This window comes from Podarcis muralis, chromosome Z, assembly GCF_964188315.1.
Source record: "Podarcis muralis chromosome Z, rPodMur119.hap1.1, whole genome shotgun sequence".
Classification (NCBI taxonomy): domain Eukaryota; kingdom Metazoa; phylum Chordata; class Lepidosauria; order Squamata; family Lacertidae; genus Podarcis; species Podarcis muralis.
The window spans coordinates 10,414,260-10,434,401 of NC_135673.1; the positions used below are offsets into that span (position 1 = coordinate 10,414,260).

The following is a 20,142-nucleotide window of genomic DNA, read 5'->3' on the forward strand; positions in this document are numbered from 1 at the left end:
GGTACCTATTTATCTGCTTGCACTTTGACATGCTTTTGAACTGCTAGGTTGGCAGGAGTAGGACCGAACAACGGGAGCTCACCCCGTCGCAGGGATTTCGACCGCCAACCTTCTGATCTGCAAACCCTAGGCTCTGTGGTTTAACCAACAGTGCCACCCGCGTCCAAAAAGATTCCTTTGTTTAGTCGTTTAGTCGTGCCTGACTCTTCATGACCCCATGGACCAGAGCACGCCAGGCACTCCTGTCTTCCACTGCCTCCCGCAGTTTGATAAAAAAAAGATTCCTTACTACTGCCTATATATTGATGCTGGAACCTTTACTTCCAGTAAAACCTAGAGCCATTATTGCCGCACTGTGTGCAGTATCTAGGACACACTAACATGCCAGGCTGTGTACACACCATACAGTTAGAGCACATGATTCCCCCTAAAGAATCCTGGGAACTGTAGTTTGTTAAGGATGCTGGGAATGGTAACTCCATGAGAGATAAAGTGCAGTTCCCAGGATTCTTTGGGGGAGCCGTGTGCTTTAAATGTATGTTGTCTAAGCCAGTGTTTTTCAACCACTGTTCTGCGGCACACTAGTGTGCCGCGAGATGTTGCCTGGTGTGCCGTGGGAAAAATTGAAAAATTCGAAAGATTTAAAAATAAAGTATTTTATAATTTTTCACATTTCTGTTTACTTATTATTTCATAATAAAGTAATTATAAAATACTTTCTTTGTGTTTATTTGATTCCTATTCAAGAGAATTACTTTATATATAGTCAATATAGGCACAGAGTTAAATTTTTTAACATTTTCTAATGGTGGTGTGCCTCGTGGTTTTTTTTCATGAAACAAGTGTGCCTTTCCCCCAAAAAGGTTGAAAAACACTGGTCTAAGCATCTAAATAAAGCTTGTGAATAAACTCTGGAGTGAGTTTTTGTTTGAAAGAACCATGGACTGTGATATGAGCTGAACAGAGGGACCCTTTCCCTTAATTCTAAGATCGTATGGCCATACCCACCCACCCCAGCAGCAATTTTGCACTTGCCTTCATTTGCTGGATGTTAGACTTTTAGTGTAAGAACAAAGTTGGTATTGTAAGCTTGCTGTCTTCCTCTTTTTTAAATATAGTATAACTGTGTAGACATGTGCCTCTGTAGATGTCTGTCTTTGATTTGTGCACACTAAGTGGAATGTCCTAGGAAAACAGATGTTATGCAAGATTTTGCAAGTTTAAACAAATACTTTAACCAACGTTTACAGGAAAGACTGTTTGCAAAAGAAATCATTGACCAATGAAATCATACCCATACCCTTCACACTTAGCAGGAGGTCACTCCTCCCTCCCATGTGAAAAGTAAGAAAGTTATCCCTTGTCATGTGCAAAGAGGGGAGTCATCCTAGCTTTCTTGGGGCTCCCTCACAGGTTAGAAAAATATTATGTGGAAGAAAGAAAATCCAAACACATGGGACACCATACTCAGGAATGGGAGATCTATTGTAAACAATACTGTATTTTATAATATACTGCTACAAAGTGCAGCAAAATGTTGCAGCATGGAATCACAACAAAAAGTTGTGTGAAATCCTTCAGGCCCATTTTCAGCATACTGCATTCCAGAAACCAGAGGTAGCTTGTGAGGTGAGCAAAGACAGTGGCATCCTCCCACCACCAGCACTGCTGCACACAATACGGATCTCCTTCACTGTTGTTGTGATTATCGCCCTGTTGTTCAATATAGTCTAAGTGTAGGCTCTGAAAGGCCTTTAATTTTTTTTTTAATTAACCTCAAGCTTCTTTATTTACTAATTTTTATTGAATTTTACAAGAAAAGAAAAAGAAACAAAAAACAATACATAACACTGTAAACACATTTATATACATGTTTTCCAAAATGCAAACTAAAAAAAGAAAATACTTTTCATCACCAATAATATTACCAAATTCATGCTTCAAACATTACAATATATAAATCTTAGTTAAAATATTATAAAAGGCCTTCATGTGGCAACCACATTGCTGAAGGTCTCAGCCTGCTCAGTGCCTAGATGGAGTAGCCTGATGTATGCACCCTTGTGAGTAATAAATAATAACTATATATTGTTTAGTCGTTTAGTCTTGTCCGACTCTTTGTGACCCCATGGACCAGAGCACGCCAGGCACTCCTGTCTTCCACTGCCTCCCGTATTTTGGTCAGACTCATGCTGGTAGCTTCGAGAACACTGTCCAACCATCTCGTCCTCTGTCGTCCCCTTCTCCTTGTGCCCTCCATCTTTCCCAACATCAGGGTCTTTTCCAGGGAGTCTTCTCTTCTCATGTTGTGGCCAAATATTGGAGCCTCAGCTTCAGGATCTGTCCTTCCAGTGAGCACTCAGGGCTGATTTCCTTCAGAATGGATGTGTTTGATCTTCTTGCAGTCCATGGGACTCTCAAGAGTCTCCTCCAGCACCATAATTCAAAAGCATCAATTCTTTGGCGATCAGCCTTCTTTATGGTCCAGCTCTCACTTCCATACATCACTACTGGGAAAACCATGGCTTTAACTATACGGACCTTTGTTGGCAAGGTGATGTCCCTGCTTTTTAAGATGCTTACTTTCAAATCAGTATTATCTCAGAACCTAATTAATTGTTACAGCAATGAATTTGTGTTGCTGATCATTAATGCATAGATTAAAAAATAGGGAACTTGATATGTTTACTGAAATTTTGATTAAAGCAGTCCTTGTACTTCATAGACCACCTCTCCCCACATGAGCCAACGTGAACCCTGCAGTCATCCATCTGAGGCCCTTCTTCATCTGCCCCATAGGAAGTTCAGAGGGTGAAAGCACAAGATCTGGCCTTTTCAGTGGTGGGCCCTTTCCACTGAGGCACACTTGGTGCCATCTTAATCCGTCTTTTGGCACCAGGTAAATACTTTTATTTTCCCATGGCCCTTAACTTTGGCCCATAATTTGAAGGGTAGCATGGTTCTGCCTTTGTTCGGCATAGCTATGGTTTTTTTATATTTTTATGGGATGTTCTTACTGGCTTTAAAGGAAATGTAGTAGTGTACTGAAATTTCAGGACATTTTAGAATTTCCAACATCTCCTCTCTTGCCCATCCTTTAGCCTTTCACTATAAATTAGACCCTTAGGCACCACCCCTTCCTTCAGAATGAGTATTTATAGTTCATCACAAGCTGAACATGAGATTGCAGAGTGATGAGACTGCAAAAAAAGATGAATGTTTACCACATTTTTCGAGATTTTCTAGGTACTGAAAATATACACAAGATATAAAACTACTAGACTAGTGTTTACAGTGAGATAAAACAGTAGCCTTCTATTTTTCAGAGCCATGCTGACAGAAACAATAAATCATGCTATCAACTGAGATTAATATAGTGGTACCTCGGGTTAAGAACTTAATTCGTTCTGGAGGTCCGTTCTTAACCTGAAACTGTTCTTAACCTGAAGCTCCACTTTAGCTAATGGGACCTCCCGCTGCCGCCGCCGTGCTGCTGCTGCACAATTTCTGTTCTCATCCTGAAGCAAAGTTCTTAACCCGAGGTACTATTTCTGGGTTAGCGGAGTCTGTAACCTGAAGCATCTGTAACCTGAAGCGTATGTAACCCGAGGTAAAAAAGCTTACTCTATCGTATTAACCCCTTCGTGTATTAATTAGACTTTTGCATGTTGGTTATACAAGGCTGGCTATCCCACAATATGAACCTGCCAAGGTTTTGAGATCTTCAAGGAGGCCCTTCTCCCAGTCCCAGCACCCTCACAGGCATGCTTGGGAGGGCAAGGGCCTTCTTGGTGGTTGCTCCCAGACTTTAGAACACCCTTCCTAGAAAAGTTGGATTGGCTCCTTCCTTGTTGTCATTCTGCTGGCAACTGAATATTTTCCTGTTCCAAGAGGCTTTTGGGAACTGACTGCTTTTGATGAAAGGACTGCGTGCACTACTTTTTTATTGTCATTATTTTCATTGTTTTAATAGTTGTTATTCATGCATATAGTTTATTTCTATAACTGTTTATTATTATTTTTTTACAATCATTTTGAAATACCTGCCCAACTCAACAGGCAATGTGTTCATTTGTTAAAACTACTAATTTTATGAAACAATGCATTTCTGGAAATGAAAAATTTTCTATTATGGAAAACCTTCATCCTACATCACTGATTATTTAAGTTACTTTGAACTCTTTAAAAAAGCAGCCTAAGACATGGCAGCCCTGTATTCGGAAATTTTAAATGTCTGGGTTTTCCCCCAATTTTTTAATGTCTGATGTAAGCAGCCCAGAGTGGCGAGGGAAATCCAGCCAGATGGGCAGGGTATAAATAATAAAATTATTTTTATTTTCTATATTTTTAGTGGTTCTTATTTTAATGTGTACTCTGCCTTGAGTCTCTGTCAGGTAAAAAGATGTGGTGTTTATGTGTTATATATAAACAAATATCGAGAAAGAGTGAGAGAGAACATGTTCTGTACAACACTTTTCCCAAAAAGAGGGTCTGCATTTTGCAAGTTGCCTTCGGAGGCTTCGCCCTGAAAGCCCTTTTATACATGTGTTGAAATAAATACAAATAAACAAAACAACAGTACCAGCCTATACACAAGCCTCCCACTGAGTTAAATGGGGCTTACTCCAAAGTAAGTGGATCCAACATTGCAGCCTGAGGCTATAACCTTAGGCTCATTTAACTTTAAGTCCCATTTAATTCAATAGGACTCGCCTCTAGATGGGGCTAGTTAGTTGTAAGAGCCATAGTAAGAGACGTGAAAACAGTAGGCGGGGACATTGACAATAAAAGGCGGGAAAGCGCCCAACGACCTAAATCTGGACGAAGAACAGTTAAAAAGAGACCGCGAGGAGGGCGGGGCGGGGGCGTGGTCATTGCGGGAAGCCCCGCCCCCGCGCTCCAACCCTCTCTCTCCTTTTCAAGCCATCAAAGATGGCGTCGCCGGGCTGTTAAAAGGTTCCGCTTGTCAGCGTGAGGCAAATCCTCACCGGCGAGCGCTGAGCCGCCGCCTTCCTGTTTAATTTTCACCAAGTCTCAAAACTGGAGGGAAGAAGGAAAGGGGAAGACGGTCGAGAAGACATATATATAAAAGCGAGCCGGGCCACGAGCGAGCCCGGCAGCGGCTCCCCCGCAAGCCCTCGATGTCAGCCGTGACGGTGAGGCTCGGCCCGCGCCCTGAGGGGTTGCCATGGCGACGGGAGTAATCAAAGCGGCGCCCTCAGGGAACGCAGGCGGGAATTGGCCGTTGGGCGGCTGCCGTTGAGTGGCTTCGTCCCTTCAGCGCATCCAAGGGGGAAGGAGGAGTCGGGACGCCCTTACTCTCTTTGGGGAGGTGTGTGGGGTGTCGGACCTCAGGGCCCCAACACAGGTTAAGGGAAGGAGGAAGGATTAGATTATTTTCTCTCTCTCTCTCTTTCTAGATATTTGATTATTTGGCTTTCTGTTGACTTTTAGAAGTAAGTGGATGGATTTTTTTAAAAAAATGTGTTTCTCTTTCCTCATGGTTTTACTGTATCTAAGGGGGCTTTCTAAGGGGGCCTGGTTGTAAGTGGTTTAGGGTTGCCGTGGGCAGGATCATTATACTGTAAATCGCCCTGTGCTCCTCAATTAATTAATTAATTAATCAATAATAAACACCGGGCAACCTTGATTAAAAAATAAATAATTTCTATCCCACACACTTTAAGCATAAATTTATGTTTTAACAGGGTGAATGGTAGAGTAGTTTCAGGGGGGTGGGGCCAGAGGAAGAAAAGGAACGAAATAAGCTCTGGCCTTTCCTTTTTAAACAGAAAGAAGCTCCGGTTGTGTGCACTTGTCACATATGCGATGACAAGTATTACCACAAGTGTTCATTTGTTAAGGTTTTGTTTTTGTTTTAAATGTACCTGGTTTTAATTGTTTTATCTGTAAATTGCCTTGAGATGGTGATTTATTGATTTATTAATCAATAATAATAGTTCCTACTGAGAAAATACACCTACTGAAAATAATGAGCATAACTTACTTAGATCTGTTATTTTCAGTGGGTGTCCTCAGTGTAGAACTTAGCTGAATACAACCAAATCCTGTAAAATAAAGCACACTACATGTTCCACATAAGTTCATTCTTCTGGGGTTGCAAACAGAATACAGTTGTACCTTGGAAGTCAAACGGAACTTCAAAACGTTCAGAAACCAAAGTGCGGCTTCCAATAGGCTGCAGGAAGGTCCTGCAGCCAATCTGAAGCGACGGAAGCCCTGTCAGACATTTGGGTTCCAAAGAATGTTTGCAAACTGGAACACTCACAGATTTGCAGCATTCGGGAGCCAAAATGTCCGAGTACCAAGGTGTTCAGGAGCCAAGTAAGAAAGAGAGAAGCGCAATTTAAAAATAATGTTCATAATAAAAAATAATCACATTACATGATGTCAGTGTGCTTTTAAAAAAATAATCATAATAATTTCATTGCATATCAGTGCAATTTAAATATGATTATCCTATACCACTGTTTCTATGTCCTGGTTAATAAATAAATAAATAAATAAATATGATGATGATGATAAATAATAATAATAATAATAATAATAATAAATATTATGACCTTCCTTTTTCAACAATCCTTTAAAGTAGAGATTTTTATCCCAGTCTGTGTCTGTCTTGGATTTGAAATTGTTTTTACTGTTGATTTATTATTGGTGTTTTTATTGTTACTTTCTTCAGGGTGTTTCATGGGAAGCTATTCATAAATGAAATGCAATAATAATGCACACTAATGTAGCAAATTAAAGCAACAAATTCAAGCAACAGCAGCCCTATTTTCTACCCATCCTTCTTGGTAATCCAGAAAAGATGAGTAGCCCCACCCACAGGAGAGAATGAACTAAAGCTCCCACTGAACAGAGTCAGGTTTACCTGAGTATAGTATAGCACAGTTAAGAATCTACAATGCAATCTATTGCATGTCTATTCAGGAGTAAGAACCACGGAGTGTAAGGAATTTATTGCCAATATGCGAGTATAGGATTGCAAGCCTTTCATGACAGATGTTTCATTGGTGAACTGACAGTGTGCTAAGAGCTTGAGGCTGGTGTCTAGTTCCCAATTTCTTATGTAAAAAAATTAAATAGAGCAGCATGATTAAAAGAAGCAGTTCTTTTTAAGGATAGTAAATAAGCTGCCTCAATAAGGTACTTGTTCTGCACACCAATATAATCACAGGGCTACCCTATTTCATACATCACCATGACCAGAAGCAACAGCATTTTCTCTGTTTAAAAGTGTTGTTTTTGCACAAAGGATTTTAATATTTAATATTTCATTCATGCCACACATGAATGAAAAACTGGGGATTTCCCACCCCAGAATAAGTGAAAACATGCACTGCAAGAGGGAAACTGCCCTGTATGAAGCACAATAACATAATGTCCAGTCCAACAATGTTTTGATACAAGATGCTGTTAAACATAGCACCCCATGCTAATAAATGAATAAAGAACTGGAGGTGTGCAGCTCCAAATAAGCTTTGGGCCACTCTGAATCCTACCCACACTCCCAAAAAACGCTTCCTCTAGGAAATGCCTTTGTATCACATCTGGCTCAATGCTTCTTGAAGAATGATTGGGATAAAGATGTAATAAATAATCTGCCCTTCTTTCAAGTGCCACATTGTTGAGAGGGGCTGTTAATGCTTCTCAGCTTCTTCAACCTCTCTGCTTTGAGCATTTCATGTCTTCTATATTTTGGAGACAATCTACTTCTAGGAGTGTGTGTGTGTGGGATTGTGATTGTTGTCCAATATATGGATATGAAAACAAAGTTCTGTCTGAACTTACATTGGCTTGTTTTATAAAGCACCATCAAAAAGACAGCTCTTAGAAAAATAAGCTACTCTGAGCGATGTGCCTTTTAATGATGCTTTCAGTAAACAAGGATAAAGAGCAGTATCAAATGAGTCTGGAGTAATTAACCACCAACCACAATGTTAAATAGCTAGGAAAGAAAAAGTGAAGATGTAAGAAAGATAATAGGTGGGCTGATTAAACAAATCAATGAAGCTGTTTGCAGGATATGTAGGATTATGAGTATTAAAATCTAGGTGAAATAAATTAGAGCATGTATGACAAAAGGGTTTTTGTCAACCGAGCTCTACTCAGCTGGGCTTTTTTTTCAGCCAGAAGTTGCCAGAACACAGTTCTTGCACCTCTCAGGTGAGCACCCTTGCCATTCTAAGAGAACAAGGGAGGTGTTCATTGTAAGTTCCAGCATCTCTTTTTCTAGAAAAATATCACTGCTACTCAGAGTAAACCCACTGAAATTCATGCATCTAAGTTACTTTTGTCCATTATTTTCAATAGTTCTACACTGAGTGGGATTAGCATTGGCTACAACCCCAAAAAATTACTCTTTTTTGAATTTTCTTTTTCATCTCAGCCTCACAATGTTAGTTTTGTTAGTTATACAAGTGTTTAAGAAGCTAGTTAAAATAATAAATGTGTTATTCTTAGCTTATAAAGAACCCATTGTTTCCAAGTGTTGCAGAGAGATTAAAAGATAATTCAGTCCTTGCCTGCAGACTCACAATCTAATAGACATGTATGAAAAAGAATGGGTAGGGGAAAGGAAAGAAGCAAATTTAGGCATCAGTTCTTGATGTTCTTGTTCTCTCAGCATTAATACTATATTTCAGGCATGTCCAACAGGTCAATAGTGATCTACTGGTTGATCCTGGGGTGTCCCTGGTCGATCTATGGAGTTGGATGTCCCTGCTGTATTTGATCTGGAAAACTGAGCCTCCCTGCCTTTACATTCACACAAATGAGAAGCCTTTGGCAGAGACCAATTGGCTGTACACACTCTGGGCAACTGGCAGTTGGAGCTGAGTGTTATTTCTGCCAGAGAGGACAGAAGCAAGCTCTGTGCTGCTTCTCCTTCTGCAGCCAATGAATTGGGCCACGTTCATTTCTCTTTTGCCATGATGTGCTTCCTAGGAAAGGGGACACGGGTGACGCTTTTGTCTAAACCACTGAGCATCTTGGGCTTGCTGATCAGAAGGTTGGTAGTTCAAATCTGCACGACTGGGTGAGCTCCTGTTGCTCTGTCCCAGCTTCTGCCAACCTAGCAGTTCGAAAGCATACCAGTGCAAGTAGATAAATAGGTACCTCTGCTGTGGGAAGGGAAACAGCATTTCTGTGTACTCTGGCTTCCATCATGGTGTTCTGTTGTGCCAGAAGTGGTTTAGTCATGCTGGCCACATGACCCAGAAAGCAGTCTGTGGACAAACACTGGCTCCCTTGGTCTGAAGTGAGATGAGTGCCACACTCCATAGTCTCCTTTGACTGAACCTAACCATCCACAGGTCATTTACCTTTTGCCTTACCTGCTTCCTAGGAGACAAGAGGTACAGTCTTCCCTGGCCATTGGATCCCTGACTGGTGGCAGAGGTTAAAGTGTACTTTCCTTTCCTTCTGCAGACTCATAGCAGCAGAGAATGTTAGGGAGAAGTACCTTAGAGTAGCAGTTTAATAAACAGTGCCCTTAGTTTTAAGTTAGCTTTGGGCAATATGACTGGTTGGTTTGTGTTCAACAAGAGAAGAGCCTACAGCAGAGACCATATGAGTCATCAAAAGATGCATGCCTTGTATATCAAGTGAACTAAAATTAATGTTGTGATCTGCTTTTTGTTACTGTCCAAATGAGATGGCAGATAGTAGATGTGCTTTAGCAACAGAAGCAGTTTGAACTGCCTTTAGGTATTCTTGGGAAGGCAATGTGTTATGTAACACAGGGTATTACATATAATACACACAGAGGGACACACATGCTGGGCACAAAGCACTCTTTGGTGTAGACTTCCACCCTACAAGTCTCAGTTTTAGTTGTTTGTTCTCTGGTGTGTGTGTGTGTGTGTGTGTTTAACATTTGTCATCTGTTTGCCTCCCATTTTGCTGAAACAGTTAAGGAGAAAACAGGCCTGATGTTTGCCATTCATGTTTATAACTGTAATAGGCAGGCAACTGACAATACTCTTCCTCAAGAAAGTAATTGTAGGTGGAGGAATCTCTAAGGCAGTTTGCTTCTTTGGCTGGTTTTCTTATCCTACAACTCTAACAGAAACTGTTCATATAAGCTAAAGTGTTTCTGCACTAGTGGGGGTGGGGTGGGAAACCACAGCTTCCTGAAAGCAAACTGAGGACGTGGTAAGTAAGCAAAGATAGAAGGCATGAAATTTGAGTTAGCTCTGGCTGTCTAGGCAAATGAGGGACGTGTGCACTAGTGGCTTATAATTTTTTGGTTGTTTATCCTTGTTTTTAAAGTTCATTTTGTAAGTCACTTTGAGTTTCACTTTTTGAAAGAACAGTTAAAAATAAGAATGAAGAATGAGAGTTGTAAAAGCTCTGAAAGAAAGTTTCTTTAATGTTCATTTAACATAACCAATAATTAAGATCTGTAGATTACATTCGAGCAGCTACATGAATATTTTTATGGCCTTGGAAATGATTTAAAGAGGATCTTGTGTTTGTCTGCTTGTAGCTTTTCACCTAATACTATGCAGCATTCTGTGCAATAAGGAAAGGCCAGCCACAAAGAGCACCACTTAGAAAGAGATTGATGTCTTCATCTTGAACTCGGAGTCCAATGTCTACTGTGAGTTCAAGCAGCAGGTCACCATCTCCGTTGAGCAGACGAGGTATTCCAGCTACTTATCTGACAAAGGGGAAAAGGCGTCAAGGAAATGCACCTGAAGAAAGTGATACAGGAATTCCCTCTGAATGTTCAGTTGGACAAGGTATAGTAGTTAATAGCATTTTAAACTATATATTTTTGACATTTAGATCTAGACATACGCCCGGATTTTATTTTATTTTGGTGGGGGAACAATAGAATATGGCTTTTGAACTAGCTTTTATTTGCTTGATTGTTTGATAACTATGTATTCCACTATAGAGCACGGTATTTCCAGGGCACCTCAACAAATTATAAAAATAAAAACAGTAATACCAAGATAAAATTTCATATAATAACACAGGAAAAAAAGCGTTAAAGACAGGAAATAACACAATGCCTTGTTTCACCTGGCATGAAAATGACATCAACAGAAAGTACCAGGTGATGCTCCCTAAGAAGAGCATTCCAGAAACTAATATCTATTTAGAGCATTTTGTAGTTAATAAGAGCACAACACATTCTCAGGCAGGTGCAGCTGAGTGTGTTTAGAGGTGCCAGAGGGCCCACTGGAGAGTTCTTTTGTTCAGAACTGGAGGTCCTTCTCCATATGCCCCATCCAAAAGAAGGTCAGAGGTTGGTGACACAGGAGAGGAGCTTTTCAGTTGTCCCAGCGCACCTTGCCCAAAACTATGGCATGTTTTAATGTGGCAGCAAAAAGTTGTTGAAGTCAGCACCAGGCAGGGCACACTGAGAAGAACATGGTTGGTGGAAGGACCCTGAGTGAGAGACTGGGAGAAGAAAGGAAAGAGGTGTGAGACAAGAGTTAAGAGCTACCTTTGAGAGAGGACTTTCTCTATTTTTGTTTTTGTTAGATTAGTTTCTTTTATCTTGCTGTATTATTTGGAACTCTGTCCCTACTCTCCACATTAATGGATGGTGGAGGAGTTAGCATAGTGCGTAGATTCCTCCCAACCAGCCTTTGGTTATAGAGAGGAGCAATGCTGGGTAGTTGGACTTGCCATGGTGGAGAACCTAGCGGCACCCATGTGGGTGGTAAGCTGCAGGCAGCAGTTTTTCCACTAGCAATAATTCACAGAAAGCTCTGAAAGGGGGCATTCTAAGCCAAAGACAAAGACTGGCAGCTTTGGAACATAGGATCTGGGTGTTCTGTCAGGGTATGCCTGCTTGGTTTCAGTTGGGAGTGAAATCTAAGCATTAGGCCAAAGGGTTTCATGAAAAAGTAATTTTTAAGAAAGCCTTTAAAGGCAGAGATGTTCAGGAAGAGAGTTCAGGAGAAGAAGTGAGGGGAAATGGAAGGAACCATAAAAAATAGAAAAAGAATTATTGAAAGATAATACCCTTCTTTGAAAAGACAATTGCTGAACTTTTAAAACAGGGAACTTTTAAAACAGAACCTGTGGCCCTCCAGATGTTTTGCCCTGCAGTTACTATCACCCCTGACTTTTGACCATACTAGCTGGGGCTAGTAGGAATTGGAGTCTAATAATATCTGGAGGGCTACATGTTAGGCACTCCTATTGTAAAGAGACACGATAATGGAAAGCAAAGGGGACAAATGGCAAGTTTGATTGTCAATAAACATAGACCATTATGAGGTTCATGATGGAAGTGTCAGTACCCAAAGTTATTAGCTCAGTGATAGAAACAACTCACTAATAGGTTTGCTTTGTCATACTACGTATTTTATGAACATGCTAAAAGCACTTTTTAATGCAATCAGATATTTTGTCCTTTATGACAAAACTTTCAGTTGAATGCTTTTCTTTCTATTATTGTATTGTCACACACAGCAACACCTTATTGTTCATTTCAGATGACAACTGTATCAGTCCAGGTATCAGATACATAACTGAGACTCTTATCAAGAAGCTGTCCAAACAGGAAAATCTGGCACGCGTAACTACTCTAAATCTTTCCCTTGCCAAAGATGGGGGAAAGAAGTTTAAGGTATAATGATTATTATTATTTTTCTTCTCACCTTTTGCCCTGATGGGACTCAGGCAAATGTCACACGTGTCTATTCACCTAGAACAAAAACATTGCTGCCTATAGAGCTACCACTGCACATTCCAATTTGCCTACAAAAACTACCCATAGAGTCCTTGACTTTATATGATGCCTTTTAAAAAGTATACAGTCAAATTTTTTATACTATATATTGCTGGTACTCCCTGTTCCAATGACTTGCTTCTGGGGCTATTTATCAAGGCAAATTATCCAGACCAGAAGAAGTGAATTCCCTAGCTTAGATGCTTTATTGCTGTAGAAAGCAATAACCTTTCTACAGCCCAAGCAAGGGTGGAAAACCAGGCTCTCCAGAATTTATATTGAGTAGTCAATGCAGAGCATTCATACAAATTGCAAATCACAGAGGCTGATGTTCTACACCTTTATTTCCTTCTGTGCCTGAAGAGAGTAGTGTAAACAAAAAGACTCCTAGTTAGTTCACTTGGCTGGATCCCATTCTGAGAGGGCAGGAGGCTCCCCAAATAAGTCCTGACACCATTTTAACAAACTAAATACAATAGCATATTTCACATGTCATTGTAGACCAGGAGTTGCTAGTATGCCCTATATATGTTGGACTAAAACTCCCATCAGCCTCAGCCAGCATAGTCAATGGTAAGGGATAATGGGAACTGGAGCCCAATAACATCTAGAGGAGGTACCATGTTGGCTATCTCTGCAGTAAACCATAGTTAATGGTTTACCCTGAATATTGTTTCCCACTAGCACATGGAGAAAACAAAATAAACCCGTGGCTTAGCATTATGTCACTGATTAAAGGACCCCAGTCAGTAAACCAAGAACAAACCATGGCTCCAGTTCCTGATTTTGGGGGTAGTGTAACAAAGCATCATCCCTGATTTGAATGTAAAGCTACACCAGCAATTTGTTTCCTTCTAGCATGAGTTGGAAAGAGCAAAAATTGGCCAAGATCAGCACATTCACAGCAAACCATTGACTATAGTTTACCAGGAAGTGTGAATAAGACAATTGGAGGAAAAAATAAAACGTGTTGTCCTGTTGAAGAGAATTAGGCACAGCTTAAAATAAGTTTAATTCAGTTGAGTTCATTTGCTTAAAATGATGGGTAACCACATGGGTGTAGCCAAAGGTTTGTAGGGGAGGGAAGGTGCCCCTGCCCCAATTCAAATAAGTAAATAAAAATATTTAACTAACCAATTGCATCACAAATAACTTGGTTCTGTGCCCCCCAACATAAAGTCTGCCACCCTAAAATAAATCCTGGCTATGCCCAAAGGTAAGCAGAAAACCTAGTAATGATGTCTTTCTTTGCAATTTCTTTCTCAGTATCAGACTGAGATAAAGCTGGTTTTTTTACAACTGTTTTACATCTCTGAATTTGGCCACTTGAGAAGCTGCCTCAAAATATTTAAGATGCTCAAAATAAATTTTTAAATGCCTCTTGGGTGAAACTTAAAAAAAAATTCAAAATCAGTTGGTACAATTACACTCGACTATTAATCTCAGTTGATAGCATGATTTATTGTTTGTCAGCATGGCTCTGAAAAATAGAAGGCTACTGTTTTATCTCACTGTCAACACTATTCTAGTAGTTTTATATCTTGTGTATATTTTCAGTACCTAGAAAATCTCGAGAAGTGTGGTAAACTAGAGGTCCTCAATCTCAGTAACAATCTGATTGAGAAGATTGAAAAACTAGACAAACTTTTAAAGCTACGTGACCTCAATCTATCATTCAACAAAATATGGTAAGCAAGATTATAGCAAAATACTGTTTTCTTAGTATGGTGCATTAGAAGATTCATTGTTGCAAAATGTTGCTACATTGGGATTGTGAACCATGAAACAGGAACAGCTTCCACCAAAGAGAACTAAAAATAACACAGGCTGTAGGAGTTTGTAGCTCTAGTGCTTTTGTTTTGGTGCTGGTACTTTTTTAGCAAAGCAGCTTTCATAATTTGATGCAGAAGTTGCATCAAGGTATTAAAATCCTTCATGATTGTAGAGGTAGAACATGGGAAGCTGTTTTATGCTGAGTGAATCCATTGTCTACGTTGTCTGGCAGCATTCTCCTGGAATTCAGGAAGGATTCTCCTAGCCCTACCTAAAGATGTTAGGGATTGAATCTAGGACTTTCTGCAGCTTTACGACTGAGCTGTGGTCTGTCTTTCTATACCACATTGGTTGTGTTCCTGCTCACTCTGGATATGTAAGTTATACCTTGGAAGTCGAACAGAATCCATTCTAGAAGTCCATTCGACTTCCAAACATTCAAAAACCAAAGCGTAGCTTCCAATGTGTTATTGTGGGGTCCAAAGTCCCCATGGCCCCTAGGAATTGGCTCCTTTAGTGGTCAGTAGACTAGGGGGACTAGGCTAGTCCCCTAAATGTTTCCCCGGTGCCTCCTTCCCAAAGTCTGGGAAACTTCTTAAGGAGGCACAATGCTCCGACGGGTCCAGGATCCCTTCTGTTACCTTCCCAAAACCTGGGAATCTTCTGCTTGGCTTAGGGAGGGAGGCGCAGTGCTCACATACATGATGTCCTCCCCACAATTACTCTCTCAAGCTGGCACCTCTGGCCTTACTGTTTCCCTACAGAAAATTTTGCTGCATGCCACTGCTATTGAAATACCCAGCCAGATGGGCAGGGTAAAAATAATAAATTGTTTGTTTGTTTGTTTGTTTGTTTGTTTGTCAGAGCGAGAACATAGATTTGCAGATCAGGCATTACCAAGTGTCTGTATTTAAAATGACAGGCTGCAATCCTAACCCCATTTACCCTAGGTGTAAGCACCATGGAATATGATAGGACTTTGGATGACACCGGTTTTCACTGTCAGGCTGCAACACTTCAGAATAGATATGTCTAGGATTGCACAGTTAGCTCTGTGAAGTTAAGTTGCCTAAACCTGAATGCTACCATTTAACTATCTTTTTGGATCAGGCTGCCCATTGATTTCTACACACTACATTTGATGTAACTTCCTCACTTGGTGAAACAGCTTTTCTATGATGAAATGTGGATTAGAGCAATGAGTTGTGTGAGTTTTTTAAAAAAAAACAACAACACCAAGGCATAACAACGCAGGCATGATAAACCTTTTCAAACGAAAGCAGAGAAGGGCACAAGCAATTTCCCTCCTACCATATGCTGATTAGAATGGTATAGTTTTTGGAGCATAAAATAGAACCTTTCCAAACAGTCAATAGTATTTACAATAATATTTTAATGAAGTTTTGCTTAACATTCCTGAAAATCCCCAACAATATTGCAACAGTTTTCTGATTTCAGAAATTTTATTTACTGGCATAGTATCTTGATAGCTATCTTTTGTCCTCCCTAAATATATGTTTTATTCTATATTTGTTTTAAAATGGCAAAATGAAAACAGTTATGCAAACACCAAACCAGGTATCAAGCCGAAAAGCTGCATATAGTTTTGGAGGAACTCAATTTACATGAAATAATCATTTATCAAACATCTATTGTAATTGCATCTTATTCTTTCTTGTGCTTGCTGTAAATTTAATTCCTCAAAGCTTTTTGGCTTGGAGTCTCATTTTCTGCTTGTAGACTAAACAAAACATACTTTACAGATGCAGAGCACTAGGATTCCATGACTCCAAACCCAAAGGTTTAGGAAGAAATAGTAGAATATTCAACAGGTCTCCAGTGTTTGTGGCTAAGCCTTTTAAAAAACTATGAAGCCAGATGTGAGCACGTATGAGAGTTGTTCCTGGTTTTAGAAATCATGGTTTGAAAATGTTCCCTGTGTCCTAGGAGAAACTTAAAGGTATACAGATGTTGTTCATCTTGTAATATGTAACTTCAATATTTCTCTCTGTTCACCAGTAAAATAGAAGGTATTGAACATCTACAGAATTTACAGAAGCTGAACCTTGCTGGGAATGAGATTGAGCACATCCCAGCATGGGTAGGGAAGAAACTCAGGTCCTTGCGCATCCTGAATTTGAGAAAAAACAAAATATCATCAGTAAGTGATTTCAACTTAGAGCGATGCTTGCAGAACACTCCTTGTTTTTGGATTTTAGTTGTTGTCTGCTTACTTCTTTCTTTAAGCCTTTTCCTTAAGATAGCACTTATAGACATTTGAAAATCGCTGTCTCTGTAGAAGATCGATAATAACCATGTGTACCAGTTAGCTAGATTTAATTATTATTTCTTTACTTTTAAAGAATGAGCCTTCCAAGCACCTGTGAATGCTTTCATCTGGTGACAAATCACAGAAATACATAATTTTAAAAGAAGATAAGATGAAGTAGGGTACATTTCTCATGTGATGAAATGTAAAGAGGACTAGAAAATGAGAGACAATCATATAGTTCCAGCAGTTTTTCCATAAAGCCAAGAGCAAGTGTCAGTGTGCGGATTTCCCCCCAGAGATTCCAACTGTATGATGATTAGAATTATATGTTGACATATGCTAAGGCAGTAGCTTGCAAAACTATTTTCCAGAAGGCCTTTGGAGCTTTTCAGGAGTTCTTCAGTGAGAAGATTAGTAATTCTGGCTGAGTGCCCCTGATAGGCACATGGCTCTCCAGTGGCACTCTCTCCAGCAATGCGCAGCTGGAGGAGAGTGGGTGTGTTCTCCATCCAAGTGGAGCAACAATAAGGTTGTATACATCAGTGCCCTGTATGAGCTTAGTGACTGTCCTAGAATTTAGAGTGCTACGTGGAGCACTGAGATTCCATGACAGTCACCTTAGAATGCCCCAGCAGACACAGTATGCTAAAGGATTCCTGAAGTTTTTTTTTAACCTATTGAACTGAGGCCTTTTGTCTTCATTCAGGTCCACGTATCACAGATGTTGGGATCCTTTGACCATCAGCCCCAGCAAGCATGGCCAGTGGGTAGGGATGATGGGAGTTGCATTCAGCAAAATCTGGAGGGTCAGAGGTTCCCCACACCTGATATATTTTCTCCATTTTAACTAGGGCTAAGTCAAAACTATTCAGTTTTGCTTTAATTTTTGGATGTGCTTCATTGAATTGTTTAAGCTTAAGACCTTCACAAAGTTTCTTGCACCATTAGAAACAGCCCTTGGAGGCATTTTGTACAACACTCTGAACAATACTTGTGTTTAGGACTTGGATGAAAACTAGAGAAACAGTTCTGATGGGGGGGGCATATCTCTTCATTGAAAGATACGCCCTTGTTGGGAACACATGTTTCAGCACTCAAATGAAATCTCCTAACATTTTGACTCAGGAGCTCTGGTGTTTTTTTGCCTTTGTGTAACACTTGTTATCACTGACACAGTATGATTTCACTGGTCTGGGTTCAGTTTTAAATAATTGACTTAATATTTTATGTTAGATTATGTGTCTATAAGCAGAAAATGGAATATGTTTCATGTTTCAAAGAATATCTAATTCTTGTACCTCCCCTCCTTTCTTTCAGCTCCATGAGGTAGCTAAACTGAAGTCTCTTAAAGACTTGACTTCTCTGTTTCTGGCAGACAATCCTATTGTAAACCTTCCTCATTATCGTCTGTATACCATATTCCATTTGAGGTCACTGGAAGATCTTGAGGGACAGCCAGTGACAAACCATGACAGAGAAGAAGCTCTTGAGAGGTTTAATTTAGGTAAATATGATAATCATAGGATTATAAAACAACAGTTCTAGCTAATACATGTCTACTCAGAAGTAATTCCTGTTGAGATCTTACATGATGAGGGGCTGGAAGAATAAAGGAAAGCTCTCAGCTGAAAGCTGGGAGGGTCCACCACTTTCTGTGTGAGACAGGAATTAAGAGCTACCTGTGAGAGAGGACTCTGCATGTTCATTTTCTTTAGTTTATTTTTTTAACTGTATTGTATGGTTTGCCAGAAGCGGCTTAGTCATGCTGGCCACATGACCCGGAAGCTGAACACCAGCTCCCTCGGCCAGTAAAGTGAGATGAGCACCGCAACTCCAGAGTCGTCCATGACTGGACCTAACAGTCAGGGGTCCCTTTAACTTTACCTATTATAAGTACAGTAAAAATGTTTTAAATCTTGCCAAAAAAAGGAAAGTGAGAAAGCCATAATAAACATGAGTAACAACAATTACTTGGGAAGCCATGATTGGATGTGACTCTTTTTATTGTCTTCTTGGCAGCACACATGGGTAGTTTGTAAAGTGACCTAAGACTCAAAATATATAGGCAGTAGATATAATTTTACTTTGGGAGTATCACATCTACGAAAAGCACAAGGCATGTTCAGGCATTCACTTGAGCATGTGAATCTGAATCTTTAAATGAAAGGGTGGATCTGAACACAAATCCTGCCTCCAACGTCCCTACCACGTGTGGCCCTGCCTCATAAGTCCCCAATGTTCTCTATGTTGAGAAGAGACAGTTGTTATTCCACAGTCATACACCATTCAGAAATGGTGACAAATCACAGAAATTCATATAGGCCAGGCTTCCTCAAACTCAGCCCTCCAGATGTTTTGAGACTACAATTCCCATCATCCCTGATCACTGGTCCTGCTAGCTAGGGATCATGGGAGTTGTAGGCCAAAAACATCTGGAGGGCCGAGTTTGAGAAAGCCTACAACAGGCAGAACTTATGCAAATAAGCTTTGGAATCTTTGTCCTTGGCAGTTAGAAGGACAACTGCTCTTTTCTGACCTGTCTGCTGTGTGGTGACAGGGCTTCAGAGGAGTTCCAGCTTCCCTGACTTTTTTAAAACAACAAGTGTGAGGGTGGTAGGTATCTTCTCACCTGAACCTAGATTCGATCGGATGGGAAGACCTCTTCCTTCTGTCTATTAAACTGTGAGACTTGGTGTTGATTTTATGCCCATCAAGTAATTTGCACGCTTTAACCACATGCATCTTTGGGAAAAGCCACTAGTGTCGTTGGTTTCCTTTTCTGTCAGTGATCAGTAAATGTAGCAAAAGGAGTGTATATGATTTGCTGATTTGCCTTATTCTGCAGAAGAGATAGAAAATCTAGAAAAGGACTTGGAGAAAACTGTGAAAGAGTTGGAAGACCTTAAAACCAAACACTCTGACCTGGGCGAACAACTTCAGCAACAAGATGACCTTAACAAATCATTAAAACAAAAAAATCTGCAACAGAAACAAAGCTGTCATGACCTGGAGAGTGAACTAGAGACAAAAAATGAGCTGGTAAAGCAACCTTGGTTCTTAAAATCCCAGTAGACTGTTGAATATCTCTAGAAATTTCTTATGGCATTGAATGATACTGTTTTGAGGAGGACACTAGGTTAACATTTACAGTGTGGTAGTACAATTGACTCCAGTAGGACTACAGCAGTACAGTCGTACCTCGGGTTACATACACTTCAGGTTACAGACTCCGCTAACCCAGTTAAGAACTTTGCTTCAGGGTGAGAACAGAAATTGTGCTCCGGCAGCGCAGCAGCAGCAGGAGGCCCCATTAGCTAAAGTGGTGCTTCAGGTTAAGAACAGTTTCAGGTTAAGAATGGACCTCCGAAACGAATTAAGT

At 40.2% G+C, this 20,142-nt stretch overlaps 1 protein-coding gene across 4 annotated transcripts in view; it reads left to right on the forward strand.

Moving 5' to 3' along the window:
* The first annotated feature begins 4,917 nt into the window (after positions 1 to 4,917).
* Positions 4,918 to 20,142, forward strand: part of CNTRL (centriolin) — a 59,684-nt gene continuing 44,459 nt past the window's right edge. The window contains exons 1-8 of one of the 4 annotated variants that reach the window (XM_028714599.2): positions 4,918 to 5,156; positions 5,421 to 5,456; positions 10,514 to 10,769; positions 12,483 to 12,616; positions 14,276 to 14,406; positions 16,511 to 16,652; positions 18,081 to 18,267; positions 19,609 to 19,802. In XM_028714599.2, coding sequence (XP_028570432.2) covers positions 10,619 to 10,769; positions 12,483 to 12,616; positions 14,276 to 14,406; positions 16,511 to 16,652; positions 18,081 to 18,267; positions 19,609 to 19,802 — 939 coding nt within the window. In that variant the 5' untranslated portion in view covers positions 4,918 to 5,156; positions 5,421 to 5,456; positions 10,514 to 10,618. Of the gene's footprint in view, positions 5,157 to 5,275; positions 5,457 to 10,513; positions 10,770 to 12,459; positions 12,617 to 14,275; positions 14,407 to 16,510; positions 16,653 to 18,080; positions 18,268 to 19,608; positions 19,803 to 20,142 lie in introns of those variants that run through there. The other 3 variants (XM_028714597.2, XM_077922329.1, XM_077922330.1) reach the window with 3 other exon arrangements.